Source organism: Chrysemys picta, chromosome 8, assembly GCF_011386835.1.
Source record: "Chrysemys picta bellii isolate R12L10 chromosome 8, ASM1138683v2, whole genome shotgun sequence".
In the NCBI taxonomy this organism is placed as follows: Eukaryota; Metazoa; Chordata; order Testudines; family Emydidae; genus Chrysemys; species Chrysemys picta.
The window spans coordinates 1,201,097-1,228,898 of NC_088798.1; the positions used below are offsets into that span (position 1 = coordinate 1,201,097).

A 27,802-nucleotide genomic window follows, 5' to 3' on the forward strand; every position below is an offset into this window, starting at 1 on the left:
CGTCTCCACACACACGGTCTGAGAGAGTGTGATCCTTCCCCCGTGGAGTTCGGAGTCCTGTGACTGCCGGAGATCACCGACTCTAGCTTCCAAAGCAAGTGGGGAGCCCCACCCACATTCATGGGGTACCCTGCCCACAGGCAGCAGACCTTCCACTCCCTATGTGCTCCGTGAGCAGTAACCCCGTTCTTCCTTTCCTCCTGGGCTCGTGGGCCTCTCCCGGATCCGGGACCCCAGGAACCGACCCGTTACGCTGCAGATCCACATAGTGAGCCGAGGTGGGACCACGCGGATCATCCCCAGAAGGCGACAGGACATCGGCTTGCTGCTTTATCCTCGGCCGCCGTCTGTGGGCTCAGATTCAGCACGGAGAGAGGGAGCAGCTCGCCCAGCCGTGTTACTGGGGCACTTCCAACGTCTCTGGCCCTCTGCTCTCAATGAGCCCTCACCAGACATGCTCCCCGTGTGCTGACCTTCTGCTAATCGAGGAGGGCTTTCCCAGAGAGCTTCCAGCTCTGGGAACCAGCTGGCCACGCTGGGAGTGAAGAGAACTGGCTGCTGCTTCGACTGCTCCGTTCTGTGCTTCAGCCATGGAGCACATACAGTCCCAAGGGAGATCTTCATGGTGAGGCTGAGGGGGGGCGTCAGCCATGCTCTGTCCATCTGTCCGGCATTCACAGACCATCTCAGGGCATGTCCTGCCAAGCTTCTCGAAAACAGCAGAGGAATGAAAACCAGTTCTCTCTGAGTAGCGTGCCTGGGAAATTAGCGAGCCCCATTTCCCTGCGCCCGCCCCACACAAGCATCAACAAGAAGGCTTGTCCTGAGCCCCCTGCTATGCCCATAGGGTGATTTGCAGAGACCCCCCTCCTGAAGCCTCCCTTCCCCTGTGGTTAGTTGCTGGCTTGGGAGGAAGACTCAGTGCCCTGCTTTCATGAATGGGGCAAAAGCGAAAAGCATCTGCCAAGAGGAACTCTGGAGCAGGAGGTAATGCGACGGGCTAGACCACAGGGGCCTCTCTCCAGCCCGAGTTTTGAGCAAGCACTGCACGTAACGGAGATCTCACTGTCACCACTGCATTCAGTGGACAAAGAGGGTCAGAAATCTGCCTTGCACAGGCGAGCTAGTTGAGAAGGGCCAGAGCCGTGGTCAGGGGAGGCAACTGTTTCCTTGGAAAGGGACATAACTGCGACGCGCGGTGCTGAAGTGCAAAATGAAATGTCGTAAATGCATTGCAGCGGCCATAAATACAGGCTGTTAGCTTTAGCACTTCCCTGTGCCATCTTGCCTCCTGTGTGCAGCACCGTCTGAATCCCGTTTGCAAAGGTTTCTGTGTTCTCAAGTTCAATTTGTCCTACGCAGCACCCTTAAAAAACTTACGAGGTAATTGAGCTGGTTTAGGAGGGAAATGTTTTTATCTGCAGGTGATATTTTCGTAATGAAACTGAATTTATAACTGAGTGTGTGCCCAGGCGTGGCGTCTCAAACATGTTCCTACAGGATCTAGCCCCACTCTCATCTGAAAGAAAATTGCAATATGCAGAAGATGTAAATTTAAATGGCTCCATCATGGTAAAAATTCATCCTCAGATCTCCTGACTGCAGCTATTGCCTGTACATGGTTGGCTTATGACACTCCCCTCCGTGTGGTGTGAGGAGGTCAGTGGGGGCACCGGCCTTCAGAACCTGCATCTGCTCCATTGCTCAGCACATAGGCATGGGGTTGGCGGCTCGGTGGTGCTGCTGCAGGTCTTCTCGTTCGGAGCCTGGACAAACTCCCAAGTAGTATTTGGGATGGTGCTTTAATCAAGCTTCATAAGCTGCGTGTTCTCCCCTCCTGCCAGAGGCACAGGGCTTGGAGCAGGAGTGGATTCCTGAAAGGAAAAGCTGCTGGTCCTTTGATCCTTTCTCTAGAAAGATTTTAGTCAAGCTGTAGGCCAATGGAGTGACCTACAAAGGCTGTGCAGCACCCAGAGCACTTCACCCAGCTCAGGATGGTTAGTACAGGTAGAATTTGAGCCAGCAAGAATGTAATTACCCGAGTTGGACTGAAGACAGAACACTGGAGATAACACCCAGACCTTGTGAACGAGGATCTTTAATGATGGCATTTGGTCAGGACCTTGGTTTTATAGGACATCTCTGGGGATGACCTGACCTCTTCCTTGAAAGAGACTTTTAAGATGGTTTATGGGCACAATTTTAGTTGCAGTATAATGCCATTCTGTAGGTGCAATATAATAGAAATTCAGAGGAGCAGTTTAGCCAATAGCTGGTTCCCACTGAATTCAGAGATTAAAACAGTAAAACGTTGAAGATGTGCCATGCATTTTAATACTCCGACAGTCTACCAGAGCCCCCGTCGTTCAGACACGGCCCACTCTGTGAGAGCACCTCGGGTACCTTGTGGCTCTGCTAACATTAGCTCTTCCAGGGCATCTGCAGCTCTGCAGGCCCATTGCAAACATGAACGGGGCTTCGGGGTGTGAACCCTGCCTATCGCTGGGGCCAGGGGTGAGGCACAGAGCGGTGACGTGACTTTCCCAGGGCCTCACCATAAATGAGCCTCAGAGCTAAGAACAGAACTCTGATTCCTGACTCTAGTTCCTGTGCGTTAACCACTAGACAATGCTGCTTCTGCGCAGACGCCATAACTCACGTCTCTTAATGCACTGCCTTAGCCAAAGGAACCTTGCCACGATCTCTGTGGCCATTCCCTCTGCGTGCAGCCTACCAGAACCTAGCTGCCAGCATGGACGGTGGTAGCCTAGCCCTGAATGAGATTTAATGACCAAGATGCCATTGGATGTCTAGCAAGCTCCAGTCCATTTGTAGCGGTTACCAGAAATCGGCGCTCTCTCCCGAGGATGGCAGATAAGCCTGCCGCAGTTGGCGCTGTCTACAGGAAACGTTTCATAGCCGTGCCTGTGGGGAGCTCTTCCTGCCAAATGTGCATTTACCACTTGCCGTTCTTTTGTTACACAGTAGGGGGCGATGTTCACATCAGGATTTCTCATCTCAATGTTCAGCGGGTTGGATGCTCTAGTTTCCCGGCTTGCTCAGCCTGCGAGCTGGGGGCCTCCTTTGTGCGATGTGTATGGGGGGGGGGGGGGGGGGCTTGCAGCTCCGCTTTGCATGAGCCCGCCCCAAAGTGCCTCCACAACATAACTACGGGCATTTTGGGTCAGACCAAAGGTCCATCTAGCCCAGTGTCCTGTCTGCTGACAGCAGCCAATGCCAGGGGCACCAGAGGGAATGAACAGAACAGGGAATCACAAAGTGATCCCTCCCCGTCGCCCTTCCCAGCTCCTGGCAAACAGAGGCTAGGGACACCATCCCTGCCCGTCCTAACAGCCATTGATGGACCGATCCTCCATGAATTTATCTAGTTCTTTTTAGAACCCTGTTATAGTCGTGGCCTTCACAACATCCTCTGGCAAAGAGTTCTCTGCTGCCTATTAATTTCATTGGGTGACCTCTAGTTCTTGTGCTATATGGAGGAGTAAATAACACTTCCTTATTTACTTTCTCCACACCAGTAATGATTTTATAGACCTCGATCATATCCCCCCCCCTCAGTTGTCTCTTTTCCAAGCTGAACAGCCCCAGTCTTTTTAATCTCTCCTCATAGGGAAGCTGTTCCATCCCATTAATCATTTTTGTTGTCCTTCTCTGTACCTTTTCCAATTCCAATATATCTTTTTTGAGATGGGGCGACCAGATCTGTACACAGTATTCAAGATGTGGGTGTATCATCGATTTATATAGAGGCAATATGCTATTTTCTGTCTTATTATCTATCCCTTTCCTAATGATTCCCAACATGCTGTTCATTTTTTGATTGCCGCTGCACATTGAGCGTGTGTTTACAGAGAACTATCACAATGACTCCAAGATTTCTTTCTTGAGCGGTAACAGCTAATTTATATCCCATCAGTTTGTATGCATAGTTGGGATTATGTTTTCCAGTGTGCATTACTTTGCATTTATCAACATTGAATTTCATCAGCCATTTTGTTGTCCAGTCACCCAGTTTTCTGAGATCTCTTTGTAGCTCTTCACAATCTGCTTTGGACTTAACTATCTTGAGTAATTTTGTATTGTCTGCAAGTTTTGCCACCTCCCTATTCACTCCCTTTTCCAGATCTGCCTTCTTTTCATAGATTCATAGATTCATAGATTATAGGACTGGAAGGGACCTCGAGAGGTCATCGAGTCCAGTCCCCTGCCCGCATGGCAGGACCAAATACTGTCTAGACCATCCCTGATAGACATTTATCTAACCTACTCTTAAATATCTCCAGAGACGGAGATTCCACAACCTCCCTAGGCAATTTGTTCCAGTGTTTAACCACCCTGACAGTTAGGAACTTTTTCCTAATGTCCAACCTAGACCTCCCTTGCTGCAGTTTAAACCCATTGTTTCTGGTTTTATCCTTAGAGGCTAAGGTGAACAAGTTCTCTCCCTCCTCCTTATGACACCCTTTTAGATACCTGAAAACTGCTATCATGTCCCCTCTCAGTCTTCTCTTTTCCAAACTAAACAAACCCAGTTCTTTCAGCCTTCCTTCATAGGTCATGTTCTCAAGACCTTTAATCATTCTTGTTGCTCTTCTTTGGACCCTTTCCAATTTCTCCACATCTTTTTTAAAATGCGGCGCCCAGAACTGGACACAATACTCCAGCTGAGGCCTGACCAGAGCAGAGTAGAGCGGAAGAATGACTTCTCGTGTCTTGCTCACAACACACCTGTTAATGCATCCCAGAATCATGTTTGCTTTTTTTACAACAGCATCACACTGTTGACTCATATTTAGCTTGTGGTCCACTATAACCCCTAGATCCCTTTCTGCCGTACTCCTTCCTAGACAGTCTTTTCCCATTCTGTATGTGTGAAATTGATTTTTCCTTCCTAAGTGGAGCACTTTGCATTTGTCTTTGTTCTTGCAAATGATGTAGTATCAGAAGCCTTTTGAACGTCACATCAGCACTTCCTCTGTTATTTATTGTGGTTTATTTAGCTCTGGTTTCCAGTGAGAGACAATGGCTGGAAAGTCACCATGCACAACACTCTGGAGCAGAGAGCAAATCTGTGATTGGGTTCTGGGCCAAAAATCTCTCTCAGTTGCTACTGCTCTCAGTTCCCTGGGTGGTGGCAATAGGGGAAGCCCTAGTGAAGATAGGTCTCTAGGCAGCTATCATTGTCCAGAGCAGGTCTAGTGATTATAATGTTCAGCCCTTGTCTATATCAGGACTCCCCTGATTGCTAGCACCAGTGGAGCTAGCAGAAAAGGCTAGCTGCAGGCAAGGCAGGAGAGAGGGAGGGGCCCAGAGACCCCTGTCTGCAGAGTTAGCAAGTGGTCACCTCTCCATCTTCACGAGAGGGAAGCTGCTTGGCCTTGCTTTAGAGTAACAGCCGTGTTAGTCTGTATCCGCAAAAAGAAGAACAGGAGTACTTGTGGCACCTTAGAGACTAACAAATTTATTAGAGCCTCTCAGAGTTGGTAAGACAACTCCCACCTGTTTATGCTCTCTGTATGTGTGTATATATATCTCCTCAATATATGTTCCATTCTATATGCATCCGAAGAAGTGGGCTGTAGTCCACGAAAGCTTATGCTCTAATAAATTTGTTAGTCTCTAAGGTGCCACAAGTACTCCTGTTCTTTTTTTTGGCCTTGCTTTGTATGTGTTCTCTCAGCCCTGCTGCACAGGCTGGCTGCATGTAGGGGATTGCACTGTATCCCACGTCTGTCCTTGGATACAGCCTGTGCTGAGTGATCCTCTTGTGTGTAAGTGTTGTAACCCATCCCCCATCCTGCTAACCCAGGCTATTGTCATTCTCTCCTCCCCCCTCCCCCCCCCGCCACCCCACCCCGCCTAGAAGTCCTCCCTTAAAATTCTGTCTTCATTTTTCTCTCCTCCTTCCTTTCTCCCCCATCAGTGGAGGGCTGAGGACTCCATCGACCATGTAAGTACCACTCGTGTGTGTTCTCGTTTGGATCAGAGGGGTCTGGCAAATCGATGTATGAATTTTGTAGACATAGTGCTGTCAAAACATCCCTTTCACTCCCTTAATGAGGCTGGAGAGTTGCACTGTGAAGCCTTCCACAAGCAGCAAATCCAGAGAAAATTGGCATTTAGATTGCTGCTAAATGCAGAAAAGCAATTGACATTTTCTATAATCTGTGTTTCCAGCTTGTTGCAATGCAATTTTAGGCAGACTCAAGTGATCGACTCCGGAGGTGCCTCACTCTCTGCGGCGGTTGGCTCAGCTAGGTGTATGGTAAAATCAGATAGAGAATCTTTAAACCTCATTGATCCCAGTCATGAAAAATAACCTACACGCTCAACCGTGACCTTTGGCTGAAACAGAGACTGTTTGCATGTGATTGTTTTCCTATTACAGTTGCATCCAATTTTTCCCAAGTAATTTTGAAATATAAATTTGGAGGAACAAACTAGAAAATGACCTTTTTAGAGTGAGCAATTCAATTACGCACCCCACTGTGGGCTTTCCAGGCCCAGTCCGTTTCTCCCGCTGTTTAAACGGAGGAGTTTTGCTAGGAGTGGTTTTGTGATGACAGCCCTATGTTTCCATTGTGTAATCATCTCTTCCTTGATCCATCCCCATCTTACTTCCCCTCCCCCCGCTCCCAGGGGCATGCTCTTGCACGAGAATTTCTCTTTGCATGGGTTTGGGAGGAATTCATCCTGGTGGGAGGTTCCGAGTCTGTAGGTTCTTTGTGGGGTGCTCGCCGCGGCTCTCTGGGCACCAGTTTCCTGTGCACTTGCTCACTCACGCAGGTGAGGAGTGGAGAGGTGGAATTTCGCTCCTGCTCTGATTTTGGTGTCGTTCTTGTTGGTGCTTGTTGATCTGTGTCTCTGGCTTTGCTGGTTCCACAATGACAATCAGGTGGCGTTGGCGGAGTAAGGCGGGGCAGGCCCCTCACAGGTGGGTCTGGTGTTTGGGAGACCAATTAATGGGAGAGCAGCAATGATTCCAGAGCGGACAAACAGAAGAGCCCTTGAAAGGCCTTTAAGGAAGCCCTGGAAAGTAGACACAAGTCCCAGGAGACATCGCATCTCCCCACCCCCCAGTGCAAGTCCTATCCTGGCCCCTTCGCACATGATTCACCCGCCCTGGCCCCTGTCATTCCTTGTGTTTGTTTCCATCCGGTAGTAGTGCATCTCTCGAACCCTGGCCAGTGGCTTTACCGTGGTGCATGGAAGGCCGATGGTTGGGTCTGAACAACTGAGCCTGTGGCTGTGGCAAGGCAGAGAACGGGGTCTGTCCTGCCTGGCCCCGCTCAGCTGGGGAGTCAAGTGGGGTTTTGCCTTTCCAGGAACGTCCCTACGTTGTCCAATAGGCAACATGGACGAGAAGTGGGAGAGGGGCTTTGGTGGAGGTAAATCCGTGGCCCCTGTAGAGCGGGGATGCAGAGGGAACGCACCAGAGGTCAGACTCTGTCCTACAGCGGTCATTAGTGTGTGCTGGGGTCCCCCCGCCCGACGTCACTGCGACAGCACTCCCTGTTAGCCAGGACAGCCAGCGGGGAGCTCAGCAGGGAGTTACGGCCTTTCCCTGCCTTCTGGGGCCTGTGCTTACCAAGGCAGATCCCATTCATAACATCAGTGGCAGACAAGTCCTAGGGGTCATTTTCCTCAGCCTGTCCGTAGAGTCTGTGAGCTGCTTGGCTGCCAGCCCCAGGGCCCTTTGCGGGTGGAGCGCCATCAGCTGGAAGGTGGGCGTGCTCTGTTCTTTGAGTAAAATGTGCCTGAGGGGCTCATGCCCTCCTGGTGCCCCGGGAAGGGTGGGGCTGGGGGGGGGTGCTGCACGGCAGCGAGGCACTCTCAGCAGGAGCTGACACGCTCTGAGCACATCCTCCGCTCCAAGCCTCAGTTTCTTCACTGCTAGCAGGGCCTTCCCTCCACCGCCAGCAGCACAGCGCTTCCCTGGCTGGGCCGCGGGGCCGCTGTTGGACTGAGCTGGAGTGATCCCAAGTTACTGCCCCCTGGCCAAGCCCACCTCGTGTATACATGGACCCTCCCTGGCAATGATGCTGCAGCGGAGTTTCAGCCTGGGGGGGCCAGAGCAGCAATGCCTGACGAGCCCCTCTCCTGGAACCCAGCGGCTCCCCCACCCTGGGTTGTCTACCAGGAGTTCCCAGCAGGATTCCAGGCTGCTTCAAATTCCAAAATCAGCCCCAGAGAGGGTTGCACTGATGTATCCCGAGCTGGCCTTCTGCTTTTGTGGGTGGCTTTGATTTGTTGTGATCCGCTCATGCTTGCTGGCAGGGTCCTGGCTGTCCCTGAGGGCTTTGTCTAGAATGCAGCTTCCAACCCAAACTTCCTGGAAACAGCAGCTGTGGAGGCAGGAGTGGGGACAAGGCTCAGAGGAGTTACTTGGAGCGGGGTAGGGGTGGGCCTCATCCCCTCTCAGCCTCGGTTTCTAGACAAGTTTGCACAGGTCTGGTGACCGCTTTGGATACGGGCACAAAACCCTGAGTGTCGGAGAGGTGGCAAGTGAGATGTGAGAAAGGGAACTACTGGAACGGATGTCGTCATCGTTCCGTTAATGCCGCACGGGCGCGAGGTTAGAGACCTGCAGGGGGTGTGATGCACGAAACGAAACCAGCCAACGTCCGTGCGTTTCTGGCTGAAACCCTCCTTCCTGCACCCCAAGCAGTAACAATATTTGTTTCTTCTTGCTTATTTTCTGCTCACCTTATGAATGGTCCCGCAGGAAACCATCATCGGAGGCCTTCTACCTGAAACCACCTATTCCGTCACCGTGGCAGCCTACACCACCAAAGGAGATGGTGCACGCAGCAAACCCAAAGTCGTCACTACGACGGGGGCGGGTGAGTGTGGTGCTGCTGGGTGGGCTTATGGAATTCCCTGGGACCCGGCACAGCGGATACTGCTGAGGACGCACGTTTGGAAGGAGTGGGCAGGCTGGGGATTGTCATGGGGATTTGTACTTCTGCAGTGGGGGCAAAGGATGAGAGTGCGATCGGCATCCCTTACGCACAGGCTTTACCTGTGGATCAGTTGTGCAGGGTTCACGCAGAGCAGGGGTGCAGGTGGGAAATGGACAGTCACTGAGAGGGCAAAAGGGGAGAAAAAGCAGCAGCCCTTTGGAAGAGATCTGTGAAAAAACTTTCCAGCCTTACTGTACCCCTCAGCCCAGGGAGTAGGGAAGGGAAAGCCAGGTCCTAGACCCCACTGCCTCTGAACTGACGTCCCCCTCACGCAGCTTTCTGATGCACGGACATCTGGTTGGGGCGGTTGGAGGAATTAGCCACGGTGGCTGTAGAGCCTCCTGCAGCTGAAGGGTTTTTGAGAGGCCGTTAGAAGTGGATCCAGCCCATTTTTGATGCTGCACCTCTACATGTAACTAGACAAGCCCAGCTTAAACCAACACCGGCTGCTGCAGAGGTGCAGCAAAATGCCACATGCCGTCTCTGGGTCTCGCTGAACCCAGCCAGAGTTCTACTGGCTAAACAGACAAGTGTATCTAGTGCTAGTGCCCAGAAGAGCCCGTGCCCTGGTTCGGGGATACCACGAGAACACGGCAGGCGCTTGGCTTTTCTCTGGGAACGTGGTGGGAGCAGGTTTGGGTGGTTCTTGGGAGAGAGGACCCGCGAGCTGGCATTACCTAGTCATTGGTTTTTGGATCACTAGCCCTGTCCTACATGTGGCAGTGCTGCTGATCGGCCGAGTCGCCCCAGGCAGGGTGTTTATCGCTCATTAGAATGGGAATGCATTTTGCATGAACTGGAAATCTGAATTCCTGGTGCATTAACCTACGAACAGCTCTCTCTCTCCATGCTGCTCCAGAGGGCACCAGGATAACTCCAGAGGTCATTTCCATTGTCAGCATCTCAGCTGCTCTGTCCCCCCTGCCTGACCAGGGCGTACATTCTGTGGAGTTAACACAGCTATCCTGCAAACAGGAGAAGCTTCCTAACCATCCCAGTGCTACACCCTAAACCGCAGCAGATCGTCCCACCTTGTGATGCATAGATAACGATATGTTGAATCAGCTTTGAAAAATCATCTGTCCCTGACTCCTGGCGGCTGTTAGTGATTGTGTTGTGAGTTTGAGTAATGGAGAGAGCGACATTAGCAGTGTACACCTCTACCCCGATATAACGCTGTCCTCGGGTGCCAAAAAATCTTACCGCATTATAGGTGAAACTGCGTTATATTGAACTTGCTTTGATCCCACCAGAGTGCGCAGCCCTCCCCCTCCCCCCCCGGAGCACTGCTTTACCGCGTTATATCCAGATTCGTGTTATATCGGGGTAGAGGTGTATATTGAATTATATGTGCTTAAATAGTAACAGAGTCCCCTCCTGCAGATTTGTCCAGCTCCTAGGGACCTTAGAAGGGAACAGTATTGTGGGCCTCTGAGGACAGAATTGGGCCAGAACACCATCAAATACAGTGTCTGGTTTATTACCACCAGGACATTATCCCACTGATTAGGAATGTTTTCCGTATCAGTTGGATTGTATACCAATCTGATCGGCTTCGGAATGGTGATGCCCTTTGTGTACGTGGTGGGGAATCCAGGTATTAAATCCTCGATTCCAAACTAACGGTTCTTAACCTGTGAAGGCAGCAGCCCTTCACTTGCGCAGCATGAGCAGAATTTCAGTGGCTTGACTGTTGCTGCTCCCCAGTCACATCGACATTCCCGTCATGAATTGGTTCATCAGCTAAACCAAAATATATTCTGATTGCTAACAGCCCACCCTGCGCCACTTACTGCCTCTGCAGATGGTAAAATTACAAGGTTGGGGATGACATTTTTCTGCATTCAGATAGATCAGGATGCTGGGTATGGGGTTTTGTGCATCTGTTGCAACACAGTACATCAGGGTCTAGGTTTTCCTGGTGCTATGGCACTTGTCTGCAGAGAGATCAGCACCTGGATTTGGGTCCATCTATGTCTATGCATCTAGGCTTGTATGCTGCACTTGCCACTATGTTACCTGAGCATAAAGTTACACCAATCCTGGACCCAGTAGACCTGAGTTTCTCTCCTCTCGCTCTTTCTGGCAGCAGGATGGGTTTGTGGGTGGTCACAACGTCTTTATGTTCCAGTCCCAGGCAAGCCCTCCATGCTGATTAGCACAACAGCCATGAACACCGCTCTCATCCAGTGGCACCCCCCCAAGGAGATGGTCGGGGAGCTGCTGGGGTACCGGCTGCAGTACAAACGCACCGACGAGGAGAAGATGAACATCATGGACTTTGAGAAAAACGTCCATCACTACACTGTGACCAGCCTGCACAAAGGTGCCACCTACATCTTCAAGCTGTCTGCCAAGAACAGAGCCGGTCCAGGGGAGGAGTTTGAGAAGGAGATCACCACGACCGAGGACGTGCCCAGCGGCTTCCCGCAGAACCTGCGTGTGGTGGGGCTCACCACCTCCACCACAGAGGTGGCCTGGGACCCCCCAGTGCTGGCGGAGCGAAATGGGAGAATTACCAACTACACAGTTATGTACAGAGATATCAACAGCCAGCAGGAGCTGACCAACGTCACCAAGGAGACGAGCATCATGCTGACCAACCTCAGACCTGACACCACCTATGACATCAAAGTGAGGGCCTGCACCAGCAAGGGGGTGGGGCCGCTCAGCCCCAGCATCCAATCCCGGACCATGCCTGTTGAGCAAGGTAACACGCCTTACAGACGTGACCCTCCCTTTGGTGTGGCGGGCTGGATTCCCTGGGCTCTGGCTAACGAGGCCGTACGTCGTCTGGTTTCCTCTAGAAAAAGTGGCTCGGCACAGGGAGCCTCGCTGAAGGCGTCCCTCGCGTTGCCTGTTACTAGGAGGAGGATTTTTTGGTGGGAACATAATTGCCTTTGTCACTTCACAGGCACACCCCGGTTACCTGTACAGGAAAGGGTCTCTGCTGGCTCGGGTGCAGACCTGAGAGCTGCTGGCTTTTGATCCTGGCAAAGGGGCAGGAGAGTCCTCAGGGGGAGGGGAAGCTACAGTTCAGTCTAGACCTGCCGGTCTCTGCTGTTCAAGAACGGAGTCACAATCGGAACTCGGCTGGGCCGAGAGACTTGGGGAAAGGTTGCTGCTCTCCCCTGCTTGTCTCCTTTCCTGCCACAGCTGAATTCAGTGACCCGTGCTGCCGAAACACTGCTGGGCCAGGCTGGCAGCTCACAGGCGTTGTTTTTCATTTCAGTGTTCGCTAAGAACTTTCGGGTCAGCGCCGTGATGAAAACGTCCGTGTTGCTGAGCTGGGAAGTGCCTGACTCCTACAAGTCTGCGGTGCCTTTCAAGGTAAGGACCAACTGCACGGGATGCCAGGGTGCTCCCGTGGCAGGTGAGCAGCATCTCTACCGAGCGCCAGGCTCTCAGGGAAACGATTGGCTGAGCAAGGTCCCATTGCTTGTCAGCTCGGGGAGGCCTCCGAGCACAGCAATAAGGATCTGCTGATGCTATAGAAAGCAAAGCTGCTAACCCGGAGGTGCTGCTGCTTTCTCACCCTCCTTCCCAGCATCCTGGTCTCTGGCAGGGCTGCAAGCCAGAGCCGTGCCAGTGAAGGGGGTCAGCAGTGTCAAGTCCGACAACTAAAATGATTGCTCTGAGGCCAGCAGGAAAAGCCAAATGGGACACGCCTGTGTCGTGTGCTAAGCCAGGATGGCGTGTGCCATGTTAGGTCGTGGTCATTAGACTGTGTGCCAGTGCTGGGAGGTTCCTCCTAGATGGGTCACGAGGTGGCCCTAGAGGGTTGCTAACAGGCCAGGCCCAGGTTGCCGTCACTGAGCGAGCTCACCATCCAGCTATAGACCTGAGCAGAGGAACATTGACTCCAGGTGCTAAGCCTCCACCCTTCCCTGGCCTGGGCCCACTGGTTCCTTTCCACTGTATATTCTCCAAAGCATCCCCTGCTCTGCTCTTACACCTGGGTACGAGGGAGACTTGTGCAGTCCCCCCAAGGCTGTTATTAATACCTCTCCCTTGCTCAGCTTTGAGGGGCTCAGACAGTCTGCCAGTTCCAGTGCCCAGGGGTCTGGAGTCTGGCTGGACTTGACCTTAGCGTGACTCCCTTTGCCCCGGCCCGGCTAACCAGATGGCCTGTTTGCCACAGAGCGATCAGAGCAGCGGCACAGTCCGAGCGGTGGTTCCAGGAAACTGTTTCCATTGTAGCAGTCCATGATCCCCTCTCTGACGGCTGCCTGGGCAGACCCTGCTCAAATGGCTGCTGCTCTCACTTGTCCGGCACAACGCTGGGTGTTTATCAGCCTCCAGGCCCAGAATGGCTTATTCACATGGGCCCAAGCCTGGCCGTGTCCCTTCAGCAGCCCCAGCCTGGATTGTGGGTGTGGGGAGCAGCCGAGGCACGCAGGGTGGGGATTTCTGCAGAGGTGGTCCAGGCTGGGGAGAGAGAGTCTTGCAGACAGAAGCACTGTATCTCTGCTTGGAGGGTTTGCTTTGCCGAAGGCACAGACGGGCGTGCAGGCTGACTCACGGAACCCGTACAGAGGTGATCACTAACCCTTCCAGGCATTGCACCACCTTGAATTCGGAAACGGTGCAATGAAACGTGAGTTCTCTGTGCTCCCCATCGCTATAGAGGAGCAGCTCACAAGCACACACCCACCCAGAGATCCCATGAGAGCTTGTAGTACAGTCAGAGACAAAACCCTGGTCTCTGGAGTCCGAGTCCAGAGCTGCCCTTCTCTGCAGCTGGATCATCTCGCAGCCTAGCAGTGAAATCAAGGTCCGCAGGTTCCTGTGGTGAGGGTGAACGTGTCTCCCAGGGGAGTTCTGCCGCTCACCTGTGAGTGGGAAGGGGGTGCGGGGCAGGGTGCATTGCCCCGTCCATGCTGCATGTGTAGGAAACGCATGGAATGGATGAGCTGAACACAAGGGGATATGACCACACCACGGGGCAGTCTCTCCATGGCAAGTGGGAGAAGCGTCTGGAATGGCTGCCTGTGTTTGTGTGTCTCTCCCCTACTTGCTCATCCTGCCTCTCGATTATAACGCTCGATCGGAATCACTTTGAACTTGCAGAGTTTAGCTGGAAAGAGACAGGGAATCAGAGAGGGCACGGCTCAGCTTCCCAGGGGCCGGCCACGTTTGGACAGGCAAGAGTCTCCTTGGGACAGCGGGAACAGCCCAGCTCCCGGTTTGTGCAGGGCGTTGAATAGCCAGTTTGGTTTCCCTTCCTAGTGCACTGGAGGGGATGCTACAACCTGTGGGGTGGGTAGAGCAGGTCAGGCGCCAGAGAGAATAGTGCTGATGCCTTGTCTCTGCCTTGTCGCCAAGCCTGCGGACATGAGCGGTGATTCATTCAGTGTCTGCCCCTGCCGTGACACAGGAGCAGATGGTGTTAGTTACCTGTCAGCTGAGAGCAGCCATGCAAACAGGATTGTTAAAGATATTTCTCCAATAGTATCTGTCTTCTGTTAATACTCCCAGAAATGCAGGTGCATGTGAGCCTGGAGGAACAGCCCCTGGGCTTTGACTGCCCTGAGAGAAGTCTCAACCTTCCGGAGTGTGTTTTACAAACAAGGTTCACCTCTTTACTCTCTGCTTAATGCAGGCACAGGAGATGCAGAGGACAGAGCCTAATAACCATAGCAGATAAATCTCCATGGGAACAATTAGTATTATCTGCACTTGATAAACAGTCTCACACTAAATCTACATCCCAAAGGGTGTCACATTCCATGTTAACGGATTTAATTAAAGGCGATTTTGTTCTGATTGTGAGTACTGGCAGAACCTTGTGTTGTTTTTATGGGGGGATGAATTGGAGACCTCTGGAATTTTCACTCCTATCAAATCAGTAAAGCAGGTGTCAGTTCTCTTCAGGGAACTTCACAGCTTCATCTGGGCCCGGGATAAACTCCCTGCCAAGTGCTGCCTGGCTTTGGTGGGGTATTTTACATTGCAGCCCTCTTGGCCATAAGCCTCAGACATTGTTCCTCGATTCCAGGGACTTTCCTCCTTGCATATTTTCCAAGTAAAGGTGAAATTTGGCAGTTGCTGGATTCTCACCATTTTGAGCTAGGAGCTGGTTTGGGCAGTTCCGGTGCTTTCACGTAAAGTGTAAGGCCAGCCTTGGTGGTTGTTTTTCATTTCCTTGACGCACCTCCCTGGCCTTGCCCAGGACAGAGGCTGTGTGGGTTGTGGGCAGCATTGTTAGGTATTTTACAGGGGAGAAAAAGATTCTAACTCCCTGCCAAAGTGCAGGATTCATTGTGTCTGCGCCATCCAAGATAGATGCTATCCAGCCTCCATTTGAAGGGTCTTCCACGACCTCCTGAGGCGTCTGTTCCATTGTCCTGCTGGTCTGACAGTCAGGAAGGTTTTCCTGCGATTTAACCAAAAGCTGCTGTGCTTCAGTCTTTGCATGATTCTATTCGACGTTGGTGAGGCCTCATCTGGAGTAGTCTCCAGTTTTGGGCCCCACACTACAAGAAGGATGTGGAAAAATTGGAAAGAGTCCAGTGGAGGGCAACAAAAATGATTAGGGGGCTGGAGCACATGACTTATGAGGAGAGGCTGAGGGAACTGGGATTGTTTAGTCTCCAGAAGAGAAGAATAAGGGGGGATTTGATAGCAGCCTTCGACTACCTGAAGGGGGGTTCCAAAGAGGATGGAGCTCGGCTGTTCTCAGTGGTGGCAGATGACAGAACAAGGAGCAATGGTCTCAAGTTGCGGTGGGGGAAGTCCAGGTTGGATATCAGGAAAAACTATTTCACTAGGAGGGTGGTGAAACACTGGAATGCGTTACCTAGGGAGGTGGTGGAATCTCCTTCCTTGGAGGTTTTTAAGGCCCGGCTTGACAAAGCCCTGGCTGGGATGATTTCGTTGATATTGGTCCTGCTTTGAGCAGGGGGTTGGACTAGATACCTCCTGAGGTCTCTTCCTACCCTGATAGTCTATGATTCAGTTCAGCACATTTCTTAGTGAGCATAGAAACAGCCCCATGAATGGCAGTTAGCCTCAGCTGTGTTATAACCAGACTCCAGCCTTTGGCGATGACATTTGGACCCGCCGAGCTTTGCAAGCCTGTCTCTGGGAGCTAGAGCAGCACTAACAGGGATTTTATAGCAGGGCAGGCGTGGGTCAGCCCAGTGTTCAGCAGTTTAAAGCCCTTTGGCCACATTTCACTGCTGACTAAAGTAGGTGTCACTGAGCCGTTCGGCAGCCTCTGGTTGGTATGCTAGTTTCAGCCCCTGGGCTCCACACAGCAGTGACTTTATCCCTGTGCCCTTACATCATCTACGGTTCATGGAGAGGTGCTAACTAGTGGTGCATAGCGTTGGAAAAGGTAATGCAGACTGGCAGGTAGAGGAACACAGAACCGTTGTGGGGAGAGGGGCTGGGAGCTTTGTTTCCTTCTCTTTGGACACACGTGTCTGGGCAAGGCAATGAATGTCGTCTTTGGATGTCAGCAGGAGACCATGCAGTGCAAGTTTGTGGAGCTTTTCAATCAATCCCAGAGCAAGCAAGGAGACTCTGGCTGAAAGCCCCAGACTGTCCATCCAGTCTGCAGCACTCGTGGGCCCCCCTGCCCCTGCCCCCAGGGAAACACGGGACGCGGGTTCCTGTTCCCGGAGCTGCCGTGTTTCTGCACCAGCAGAGATGGCGGGTTGCTGACTCAGCAGACCATGATGTCATGGTGCCGAACGCGCGGCCAGGTTCACTGTCAGCAAAGCTCGGTGTCAGTGCCCGGCTTGCTGGTTACCGGCACACTATCACACGGACGCCTGTGACAGTGCAGGGGTCAGCTCCGTCAGCATGGCGGTGTCCCATAGGCCAATACAAAGCTGCCCCTCCTGTTATACAGTGATACAAACCAGTTACGTGCTACGCTCCAGATGTTACTAGTTACCCTCCTAAACGTCCTCATCCATTCTCCTGTCCTCCCCTCCGGGTCTTACCCGGGGTCCCGCCCTGCCCTCTGAGGAGAGCATGAGGTGGTTACTTGAGAGGTCTGCGTCTTCTGTCAGGAATGCGTTTGCTTGCTGATTCCTAGTGTTACTATTCTAACAAGGCCCACTTTGGTTCACAGCCAACCTTGCCTCATGCTTTTAACCATGCCTAGGGCTCCAGGAAGGCCTACAGCCTTCGCACACGTGCATTGTATAGACAACATGCCTTCCTACAGCACGTGTGGAAGCCCTTTGGAATCACTTAGTTGTGGGAGACTGTGTAATGGGAGATCCCACCTGCTGCTAGTCTGGGATCGGGAGCAGAGTTAGAGCAGGGTTTGGGTGACCTGAGTGTTTCAACTTTGTTCGTGTTTGAGTCCGAGCAGAATTCCTGAGGTGAGGCAGGGAGTCATGTAGGAATCTGCCTGCAGATAGGTAGCCCAGCCCTGTTCTTGTCTGGAATACGCTGCCGCTGCTGCGATATTGTTAGTGCTTGAAGGAGTTGATGCGAGGATAGACTGCAGAGCTCTCAAGTAACCAGCTGTTTCTTCTGGCTTGGCTGAGTCTGGTGTGACTGAGCAGGAGGAAACCTGCCAACTAAACGTCTGACATTCCAGAGGCTTTAAGAGGCATTTCTGGGTCTGGATGCTTTGCACTCACTCTAGTGCCTGTCTGACGTGTCTCTCTGCAGAGAAGGGATTAAAGCCTCAGAAGAAATAGTCTCACAGGAGTCACAGCAGAGAACACTCCCTCCGCATCGCCTCCGCACTGGGGAGCCAGCAGGGCTCTCATCACTGCAGGCATCCTTGTTATTTTAGCAGTGGGGCCCATCCCGAAAGACCGGCGCACGTCAATGAGAACGTGGGTCGTGTCTGTCCCTCCCTTCGTGCTCGGTTCCGGCTGACCACGTCCTCCGGGCTGCCGGAGAAGAGTCTGTATGTGACCGGACCAACCTCAGCAGAGTGCAGTGGCCAAAGCCTTCTGGGCGTGGCTACTTAGGTCACCCAAAGCAGCACTGTGCACCTCACTCTGCGTTTGCTCCCTGTGCCTGGCTGCCCCAGGGGTTCTGCAGGGCCTGCTGCTCCCCTTCTCGCTACCTCCCCTGTGGAGTTCATGCGGGGCGCCTGCCCCAGTGAGACAGCAGCTGCTTCAGGGCTCTGCTGGCACCTCGCTCTGGTGCCGCTTCACCTGCTCAGCTGCACCCAGAGGGGAGAGAGGGCGCTGGCTCCCTTCTCTGGAGAGCCCAAAGGCAGAGCATGTTTGTGGGCGTGAGGCGGCCGTCTCCACCTGGGTGCTCTAGGCTCACCCCCTCCCTGGTTCATGACAGCAGCTCTCAGCATATGGTCTCTTCAGAGCACTTTCTACACATTAATCGATCTTGCAGCCTCCTTTAGATTCGGGAACCCCCCGTCGAGTGCTGGGGATTGCCTAGCAGAGAGGAGCCTGCGTCTCCGCTGCAGCCTCAGGCCCTCCAGTCCTCTCACCAGCACCGCGGGAGTCTGTGGGGCTCGCTTGTGTTTCTGACTCTGCCACGCGTCTCCGTTAAAGCTGGGATGGGGCGGGGTCCCCTTGCTGCTGGCTCTCCCGCTGAGAGGTCGAACCAGGGCTCAGATCCAGATTTTCAGCCGGAAACCAATGAAGCCCAGCAGGTGCCACTCTGCTCATGCAAAGCAGCCATGCAGCCGGAGCAAATTCATACTGAGCACGTGGGGAGCAGCAACCACCAAAGAGTGCCCACGGCCCCACGCGTCCAGGAGAGCAGCTCTCGGTCAGCCAGCGAGGGTGGCTTGAGCAGGCAGCCCCAGGGGCGTAGTTTCTTGTTTCCTCGTGATATCACGTGGCAGTGCCCTGCTCCATGCCAACAGGATCGTGCGCTCCCCATTCTCTCCAGCAGTGATGCCGGGTACGGTTCTTTGGAAGCCCACCCCAGGCAGAGGTAAGGTTTGAGCCCCAAACTCTGTGCTCGGATTGCAGCGCGCCAGCAGCTGTTGTGCTGGTGCCCTGGTGTCACACCAGTGAGGTCGTGGTTTTGGGTGTGGGTGTGGGTGTGTGAGATGCATTACTGATTGGTCAGAGGCATAATTCTAGGAAACAAATGATCCCCGTAGTTCCCTTCTTGGGAAGGAGCAGTTCTGTATTCTCCCTTTGAGCGTGTGTTTACTGTTAGATTAGGGTTGAAACCACTTTAGAACCAATGGGGTTTTATGCCCAAAGTCCATTGTATGTCATGCCACCACAAGGAAACAAAGACCCATTAATATGAACCCATCTGTCCTGTCCTCCTACCTATGCACCGAAGAGACGCTCTGGTGGGGCATCGCCGGGGATGCGTCTGGTGGAGTCCTTGCAGTTTAGGATTCTAACCACCCAGCCGGTGTTCGCGATTCCGCACTGTGGCCGTAAGGAGCAGTGAATGCTGCTCCGCTGCCTGCTGTGGGTTGCTGTGCTGGACGTCGAGCTGTGTGGCTCTTTGTTCTCGTTATGGGCACTCCATAATCTGGCTCTGGGCCCTCCCTCAGGTGATCAGATCTAATGCTGCCTTCTATTCTGAGCATGCCCTGCGGCATGGTGTGTCCTTTCCCGTTTCAGATCCTGTACAACAGCCAGAGTGTGGAGGTGGACGGCCATTCGATGAAGAAGCTCATAAGCGACCTTCAGCCGGATACAGAGTATTCCTTTGTGCTAATGAACCGCGGCAGCAGCGCTGGTGGGCTCCAGCACCGGGTATCTATCCACACGGCTCCTGATGTCTTGCAGAGCAAACCCATCTCCACAAACAAATACATGCAGGAAGGAAAGTTCACCCTCACCCTTCCCAAAGTCCAGATCTCAGCGCCAGTTAGGTAGGTGCTCCCTGCTAATGGACCAGAGGGCAAGGGGAGGTAGGAGGCTGGATTGTTCTCTTTGTGTACCCACTGAGTCTAACCCATTGATTCAGTGACACTGTGGGATGAATGCCAAAGCAGCCCGCAGACGCTGGAGCCAGGTTTTCCCTTCACCACATGACAGCGCATTGCTGGCATGTTCTGAGCTGATGCTTTTGTGAGATAGGGTAACAGCTCCCCGTCACTTCTCGGGGTGGAACTGAGACCCTCCCGGGAAAGCCAGCTGAGAATCCGGAGGTGCTTTCTCTGTCACTGCACAACAGCTTTTGAATAAGTAATGTCTTTAAAGCCTCAAGGAGATTAAAACAAGCCAGTTCATAGAAGTCTCATTTGTAACTGTGCTATCCTCGTGCTGAAACCCGATTCCCCCAGGGATCCTGCTACAGCCAGTTTATATAAATGTCCTTACCCCAGCTCCTGCTACCATCCTCTAGTCTAGCGCGTGGTCTGTGTATCTTCATTAACCTAATGATCGCTAGCAGGGAGCATTCCGTTCCTCAGCACAGCAGGAAAACTGGCCTCTGACTCAGTGACGCTTTTTGCCCATTACAGAAGGGGAGAAAGAGGAGATTTGGGGAAGGGGTTTTGATGGGAGGCATCTTGAACTTGTTTCTATTCAATCACCTGCTAAAGAAATGTCCTAATATCTCCTGCTAGCACTAGCCACCTCCCCTGACCCTTCTTTCCTCCCCAGGTGGTACTATATTGTGGTTGTGCCAGTAGATCAAAGCACCAGCAGCCGCACGGCCAGGTGGCGGACGCCTGATGAGATGGAGCTGGACCAGGTAGGAGTCAGAGAGACCTGGTTTAAGTGTGATCTTCTAAGGCTTCCTTTTATGCTTCGCCCACGCTGCCTGGGCCCTGGGAAAGGTGGCTTAGAGCTCCGGCTGGTGTGAGGAAAGGGGCACTGCCAGGGGACAGGCTGGCAGAGAAGCCCCCAGAGCTCACTTTTTCCCTCCTGCCTGTACAGGATCTGATAACCGCCCTAATGCTTGGCACTTCCACAGCCTGCCCAAGGGTTTGATTCCTTAACCTTCTAGCTTCTTCCCCGGGAGACTCCCTCAGCCCTTCGCAAACACTGAGTCAGACCCCAGCATTAGGCAGGACAGAAGTATTGTCCCCATTTTACAGGTGGGGAAGCTGAGAAGCCAAGTAATTTGCCCAGGGTGTCTCAGAATGTCAGATACAGAGCTAAAGCCAGCGCCCAAAACTCTCAACCCCCCATCCGGTGCCCTAGCCCCCTCCACGTTGCACAGTCAAAATGCTTTTCCTGGTTTAACCTTCACAACTCCCTGTGTGTCTTCAGAGCAGGATTTGAATCGTGGGCAGTAAACGAGGAGAAAACAAAATATTGAATGGCTGCTCGTTGCGTCCGGTGCGCTGAACGAGGCAGGGTCCTGTGGACAACATAGTGTGTGATTATGTAATTAAAAACTCTCTCGTAATACACAGGCACCGGGGGGCCGGCTGAAAGCTGCCTGGGCAACCTGCATTCTGGCATTTCCTGCATTCCAGTGCTTGACTTCGCAACCTTAACGTTCTTTTCGTGTCATTTTTTGTATGGAATATGCATGTGGGTGACAATAGCATGTAGAGACTCCAGTCAGAAACGGGGTCCCTTGTGCTGTGTGGGGGGCAAGTCCAGTCCTGTTCTCTGCCCCAGAGCGTTTATATGTCATTTCAGACAAGATGCAGCAAGTGACTAATGAAGCGAGGGTCTGTAGTTTTGTTTTAGGAGGTGTTAGTGTACATGTTAGCTCACAGAGCCATGCGCTCTAGCTGCAGCCCAGAGTTAGACACAGGCGGGTATGTATCATCCACACTAGGACTTACAGAGCTAAGCCCTCCGAAGAGGAGGCTGGAGGCAGCGCAGCACGGGGGCTCGTGGTGACAGTAACGGTGGTTCTGAAGCACGCAGAGGTTTGGTTTTTTAAGGAGACACTAGAAGGGGCTTTCACTGGTGCCAGTCCCTTGTGCACGAGCCCAAGTCTGCACTGCCGCATTGTGACCCAGCAGCGAGGTCCTGTGGTGGTGCCAAACGAGCACAGACTAGGAGCTGCATGTCGTCACCCTAGGCTAAAAAGGACCGAAGGGTGACAATGGGCAGCAAATGTGTGTGGTGCAGGTGAAACTGAGATGTACTGGCTCTAATTCCCAGCTCTCATTCGACCCTGCCTTGTACCGACGTGCAAACCTCACTGTCCGTTGGCGTTCTCCTGCCTTTCCTCCCCACGGTTCCCAGGATATTAGTTTGTAAACGCGAGGCTTCTCCTTTGCCTGGTTCTTTCCGTGCGGTTACAGACGCTGGCCTCCCTGGTTCACCTCAACAGGGGCTCGGCTGCCAGGAGAGAGGGGCTGGGGCTGGGGCTGAGGCGCTTTGACGGCCTCTGTGTAAATACCCGTGTTCCCAGCCCCACCTCACTCTAGGGCCCTGTCTGCTGACAATGCGGCACGTCGGGCTGTGAAATGTATTTCATGCCCCCTCCTCCATTTGAAATTAGAATTTCTGTTTGGTGCCTGGCATTCATTTTTATTCACTAGAAAAACTTCTTCGGACACCGGCGAGTCGTTTTTAGCAGCGTAATTGAAGGTTGGGGTGTTTATGCCGTTTTCAGGAATTTGTGGCCGACTATGAAATGTGCCATTTTTGCTCTGAGCGTCCCATGAAATCTGCTGTGTCTGTGTGATCTACATGCAGTCCTGCCGGCAGCCCAGCAGCAGGGGAACTAGCGGAGCTCAGACAGGGAGAGACGTACAAATGTCACTTTTTCTCGACAGCAGCCGCGACTGCCGTTCACGCCCGGTGTCTGTGGAGAGCCAAGCGGCTCTCCATGCCAACGGATCAGCGCACGTGGCCTGCTTCCCTTGCAGCCAGCTGGAATCCATTAACCCAGGGCTCTTGGGGTCCAAGCAATACCCCTCCCGTGAAATAACAGAGTGAGCGTCACGGCAGCCGAGTCCCAAGGCCCAGACCTCTCTCTCTCTCTGACGCCAGCCTGGGTGCGAAGGCGCTTGCAACAAATCCCATGGTGATGGGGGCCCTCGCAATGCCTTCAACAGCTGGAGGTTCAGTCACCCCCCAGTTGCTTTGCTGCATGTTAACTGTAACTCAGCCAGGAGCCTTTCCTCCCCTGCCCCAGCCCCGCCTCGGCCTGTCGTCATGGAAATGAGCATGAGGTTGCCAATCCAGCCCTCTGACTTGAGGCATGATGGGGGCTGCCAGGGGGTCAATGAAATAAGTGGGGAGGAAAGTTCTGAAGCGTCTGTTCCTGGCTGGGCTTGGCCCAATCCACGTGCAGCTCCCCGGCTGTCAGTCAGGGCAGCGGGCACCTCTCGAGCGCTGGGGAGAGGGATGTAATGACCCACGTTCTTTGTCCTCAGTTACTGGAGGCCATCAGCCAGGGCGGCCTGGGCAGGCGCCAGCGGCGTCAGGCAGACAGGCTGAAGCCCTATATTGCTGCTCAAGTGGACATGTTGCCAGAGACCTTCACCTTGGGAGACGAGAAGACCTACAAGGGCTTCTACAACAAGCCGCTCTCTGAGGATCTGAGCTATCGCTGCTTTGTGCTGGCGTCGCTGGAGGACGGCGAGACGGTAAGGGCTTCTTGCTAGAAGGGGCATCCCGCTCTCTCCCCCCACCCCACCCCGGCAAGGGGCGCCCGAGGGGCTCAGTGCAGGGAGCTGGCAGCCTGCTCAGTGGAGTTCCCTGCAAAGTGAGGTGAGCCCGGCACAGTAGCTGGTGTCAGGGAGAGGAGGCGTCCATTGGAACTGACTTGATGAATGGTGTTTTCCGAGGGAAAGAGCAGGTATCTTTGACGTACCAGATGAGAGCTGAGGGCAGCACTGGGAGTCGAGCTCCGCCACTGCAGAACTCCAGACTCCGCTGTGATAGGGGCTGGCTCTGAGCCGCATTTCTGCTCAGAACAGTGACTGTGGAACAGGCCTGTGTGCTCGCAGGGACCAGGCTCGGAGACAGCCCGCAGGCACCCAGCTCCTCACCCACCCTTCCTAAACTGCTGCTGTGCTCACCAGACTCTCAGCTGGGCTTCCAGCCTCTAGCTGGGGTGGCTGCGGAGAAACCTCTAAACTGGCCTGCGGAGAGGAGCCCGCCGCCACTGTGTGGGTGGGGTAGGGCTGCTCCGTGCACTCTGGTGCCCTGTAACAATAGGTTAGACATCAGCCTTGTCTGAGTACCACCACTTTTTTCTCCAGTCCCCTGGCAGTAACGCTCTAATCCTATCTGCCCCGGGACACGTCGGAGCTCCAGGAGTGCTGAGATGCCGCTGGGATTTATTTGAGCATAAGCTTTCGTGGGCTACAGTTCACTTCTTCAGATGCATAGAATGGAACATAGATTGAGGAGATCTATATACACATACAGAGAGCATGAACAGGTGGGAGTTGTCAGTCAGCCCTGATGCAGGAGGCGGGGCGCAGTCCTACGCACTCTGGACTCTGCCTGGCTGAACAGGGCTCACTCAGAAGAGACATGCAGGGAGCTTGGAGAGTCACTTCCCTGATGAGAATCTCCCTCGAAAGGGGCGTGTAAGGGAGTAAATTCACTTGTTCCCACAGTAGCAGGGTCTTTGCGGGGCATGAAAGTGTGCGGGTTCCCAGCACTGGTGCCTCTCCTTGCTAAGGGGAAATAGGGTGACCAGACAGCAATTGTGAAAAATCAGGACAGGGGGTGGGGGGTAATAGGCACCTATTTAAGAAAAAGCCCCAAATATCGGGACTGTCCCTATAAAATTGGGACATCTGGTCACTCTGAGGGGAAATGGCGCATACCTGGATGGCTGAGAAAGGCAGCTGGCCCAGCACGCAGGGGTCTAAGGGAGGGAGAGGATGGCTGCCACAGTGAGCATGAACTAGCAGAGCAAGACCTGTGCCGTGAGATCCTCCTGTAAATTGCTTGTGGGGGAGGGAGGAGAGAGGTGGCAGCGGCAGTGTGTAAATAATGGGAGATAATAAAGATGCTCCGGACCCTCTGCTCAGCTCCCACGCTGGGGCTCACTTCTTCAGCCTCATTTACTGGTAATGGCTCATTAGCACTGGTCAAACTCTCCATTACTCATCCGGCCCACGGTGCTCGTGGCAAGGTGCAGACACAGTGAGGCGGGGAAGAGACCCAGCTAGCAGTGCAGAGGTCTCAGATCACACCGGCCAGGCACGCCCCCAGGACCCTGCGACATGGGGCCCATTCTCGCGGAAAGCACAAGGCAGTGTGTCCATCGCAGGGCTGCTTGTCCCCACCCAACTCCTGCATTGTCTGCTGGGTCCCTAGAGTCGGGCCGAGCGCGGCTCATCGGGGGGCACCTGCTCCGTCTGGAAACATCGTCCTCGTGATCCTTCGGCTCGCTGGGCTCCTTCCTTGCTTCGGAGGGAGGCCAGTCAAAGAGACCAAGGGACACTGGTGTCTCGGGCCCCTTTGCAAGCCCAGCAGGGCAAACGCTCTGCAGCGCTGTGGCTGCCTGCACTGGCCCCAGGAAGGAGGCTCCATGTGATAGTAGCGTTTAGTCCTGTCTTCAGATGTAGCTAGATGCTTCTGTGGGACCTGTGCGCCTTCCTCAGCAAATAGCGTGGCAATGAGCCCCTCCCTCCCGCTGCCCACGCACCTCCCCTGCCTCTTGTCTGACAGAGCTGGAGCCGGAGCAGTTCGTCCCCCTCCCCACCCCACGTCAGGGTCCGGCAGAGCGCCAGAAGGGTGCTGTCTGAGCTGTAGAGCCAAGTGTTGTCTACACGCTGGTGGGCCCAAACTATCTCCCTAGTGCCTCTAGTGGCCACACGCGGACATTGGCCAGGAAAGGAGAAGAGATTGAAGCCTGCAGGACCCTATGGGGGGGACGTGCAAGGGCACATGGCCCCCAGCAGAACCCACTGCTGCTAAACCCGCCTAGCGGCACCTGAGGGTTTGACCTGTGTATTGCCGGAAGGGGGTCGTAGATAGCAGGCCCACCCGCCCCTTCGCGCCTGCATCCACGTGAAGTGTGGGTCTGAACTTGACCTTAAAGCAGGTACCCGAACTTCCTGTCTCCGGCAAGGCTGGAGAGTTTCTCGTTCCCGAGCACAGGGCAGCAGGTGCTACCTGAGAGCCCCCGCACTTGGCTGACACGGCTCCTGCGTTCTCGCTAGGCGGAAGGGATTGCTTTTCGCAGTATTTAACCCTTCTGACCCAGGAAGGCTGAGCTGTGAAGCGACGCCACGGCGACATAAGCCTTAGCAACCGCGGCATAACAAGCCTGCTGCTGGGCGTTGGGTCTGGTAATCCTGCCCTGCTGTACTCGATCTGAGGCACTGTGCCACCGCATCGCCTCGTTCTTGGGAAGGACCCTGCTAGCGAGAGACCCCTGCGCGAGATCTCTGCTAGCGGAGCTGAGACACGGCCTTTTGTTCCCTCAAGAGAAGTGTCTGGGCTGGCGGGGGTTCTCCAACTGCAGCCCCATCCTGGGGAGATGTGTTTATATCAGCATAATAGGTGTTATAAACCACTTAGCCAGCCCCAGCCGCTGCCTGGGATTGCAAAGCCTGTAATTTGCTCCTCGGGAGCCTGGTGGGGGAGTTGCTCTTAGCTGGGCTGTTCCATTTCGGCACCTAGGGAGCTCGGCTGGCTGGCTGGAGAATTGCTCTAAGTTGGATTGTGCCATTTCCCAGGAGGAGGAGGTGGATTTCCATGTGTGCTGGCGCGATGCCCTGGTGCACGGGGAGCCCTGGGTGTGAGAGCCAGGTCCTCCCCGCGCTGGGCAGAGGCAGGGTGCCGTACAATAGGATGGGAGGTGGTCGTTTCCTTCACCCTAACGGATGTTTGCATTCTCTGCCCCCCGCCCTCTGCAGAAGAGGTACGCAGCCAGCCCCTACTCGGATGAGATTGTGATGTCTTCGGCAAAGCAGCAGGACGAGCCCGAGATGCTGTGGGTGATGGGACCAGTGCTGGCCGTTATATTAATCATCATCATCGTCATTGCTATCCTGCTCTTCAAAAGGTGAGAGCCAGGCCTGCTCCCCACACAGCATGTCGGCACCAAGGACCTCCCTCTCGTCGTCAGACCCAGCGTTCCCCGTCTGGCTCAAGGCCTATGGGCATGGTGGAGGGCTTGCGAAGCAGCATACAGGGCTGGTTTGTAAAGTAGACAGTAGACAGCCGGCTGGGGCATGAATGTGAATCCTCAGGCACAGAAAGAAGAGGGAGGCAGGAGGTGTCCCAGGGCCCCACGGGGCAGTCGGGGGAAGGGGAAGCGATCTGTCCTTGGTGGTGTGTTATGAGGAGTCCCACCACTCTCGGGTTAGCTTCCCCAGGCTGGTTTCCAGAGTCTGAGTGTCCTGGTGAAGATGTGGGAGCCTGATTGGCCCCTCTCAGGTGCCCCTACTAAAGAGCCTGCCTGCTTCACTCCGCCCCTCGGCAGGCCATGGACACTAAGGGCTAAACCCAGACAGAAACGCTGCTCCTCCTCCTGGCGCCCCTCGAGCGTCCCACTGGCGCAGTGTGCTCCCCGCTGAAGGACCAGCCCTCCGAGCTCATGGGCCGTAAGCTCTGTAGTGTGACCCTGTATTGTAAGTCTCTGTAATGAGCTGTTGGTTCATTTACATGAGTTTCTGTAGCCCACTCAGTTGTAACCAGTAGAGTCTATCCGCTCACCTCCTGGATTCTCTAGCTCTATGTGTATTTTGTGCTGGGGGAAGGGACCTGGCTTTCTTCTCTGATTAAATGGAGCTCTGTGCTGTGCATGTGCAGTCAGTGCCTTTCTGTCTCAGTGATCACCTCCTTTCTTCTGTTTCTGCTCTTCTCTGGATCTAGTAAACAAGAAAGGTAGGAATCCGTTTTCTCTTCCCTCTTTGTTTAAAGTTTAAAATCTACTTCCCCCTTTAAGAATCTACTGCCTGGTGTGTCCCGGCTTCCCTATGTGCAGGCGTGGCATAAGCCAAGGGTTGAAGGCAGTGGCCACATCCTACCCCTCAGCCTTTAGCAATTCACGTGGCTGACAATCACAGGTCA

The 27,802-nt window shown here is 53.8% G+C and overlaps 1 protein-coding gene across 21 annotated transcripts in view; it reads left to right on the top strand.

Moving 5' to 3' along the window:
- The window catches only part of PTPRF (protein tyrosine phosphatase receptor type F), a 560,345-nt gene that overhangs the window by 485,564 nt on the left and 46,979 nt on the right, over nt 1-27,802 (top strand). For 14 of the 21 annotated variants that reach the window (XM_065555287.1, XM_065555291.1, XM_065555298.1 and 11 more), the window contains 8 exons: nt 5,945-5,971; nt 8,747-8,864; nt 11,116-11,694; nt 12,217-12,314; nt 19,517-19,770; nt 20,507-20,597; nt 23,194-23,406; nt 26,644-26,792. In XM_065555287.1, coding sequence (XP_065411359.1) covers nt 5,945-5,971; nt 8,747-8,864; nt 11,116-11,694; nt 12,217-12,314; nt 19,517-19,770; nt 20,507-20,597; nt 23,194-23,406; nt 26,644-26,792 — 1,529 coding nt within the window. The remainder of the gene's footprint in view (nt 1-5,944; nt 5,972-8,746; nt 8,865-11,115; nt 11,695-12,216; nt 12,315-19,516; nt 19,771-20,506; nt 20,598-23,193; nt 23,407-26,643; nt 26,793-27,802) is intronic. The other 7 variants (XM_065555294.1, XM_065555297.1, XM_065555299.1 and 4 more) reach the window with 1 other exon arrangement.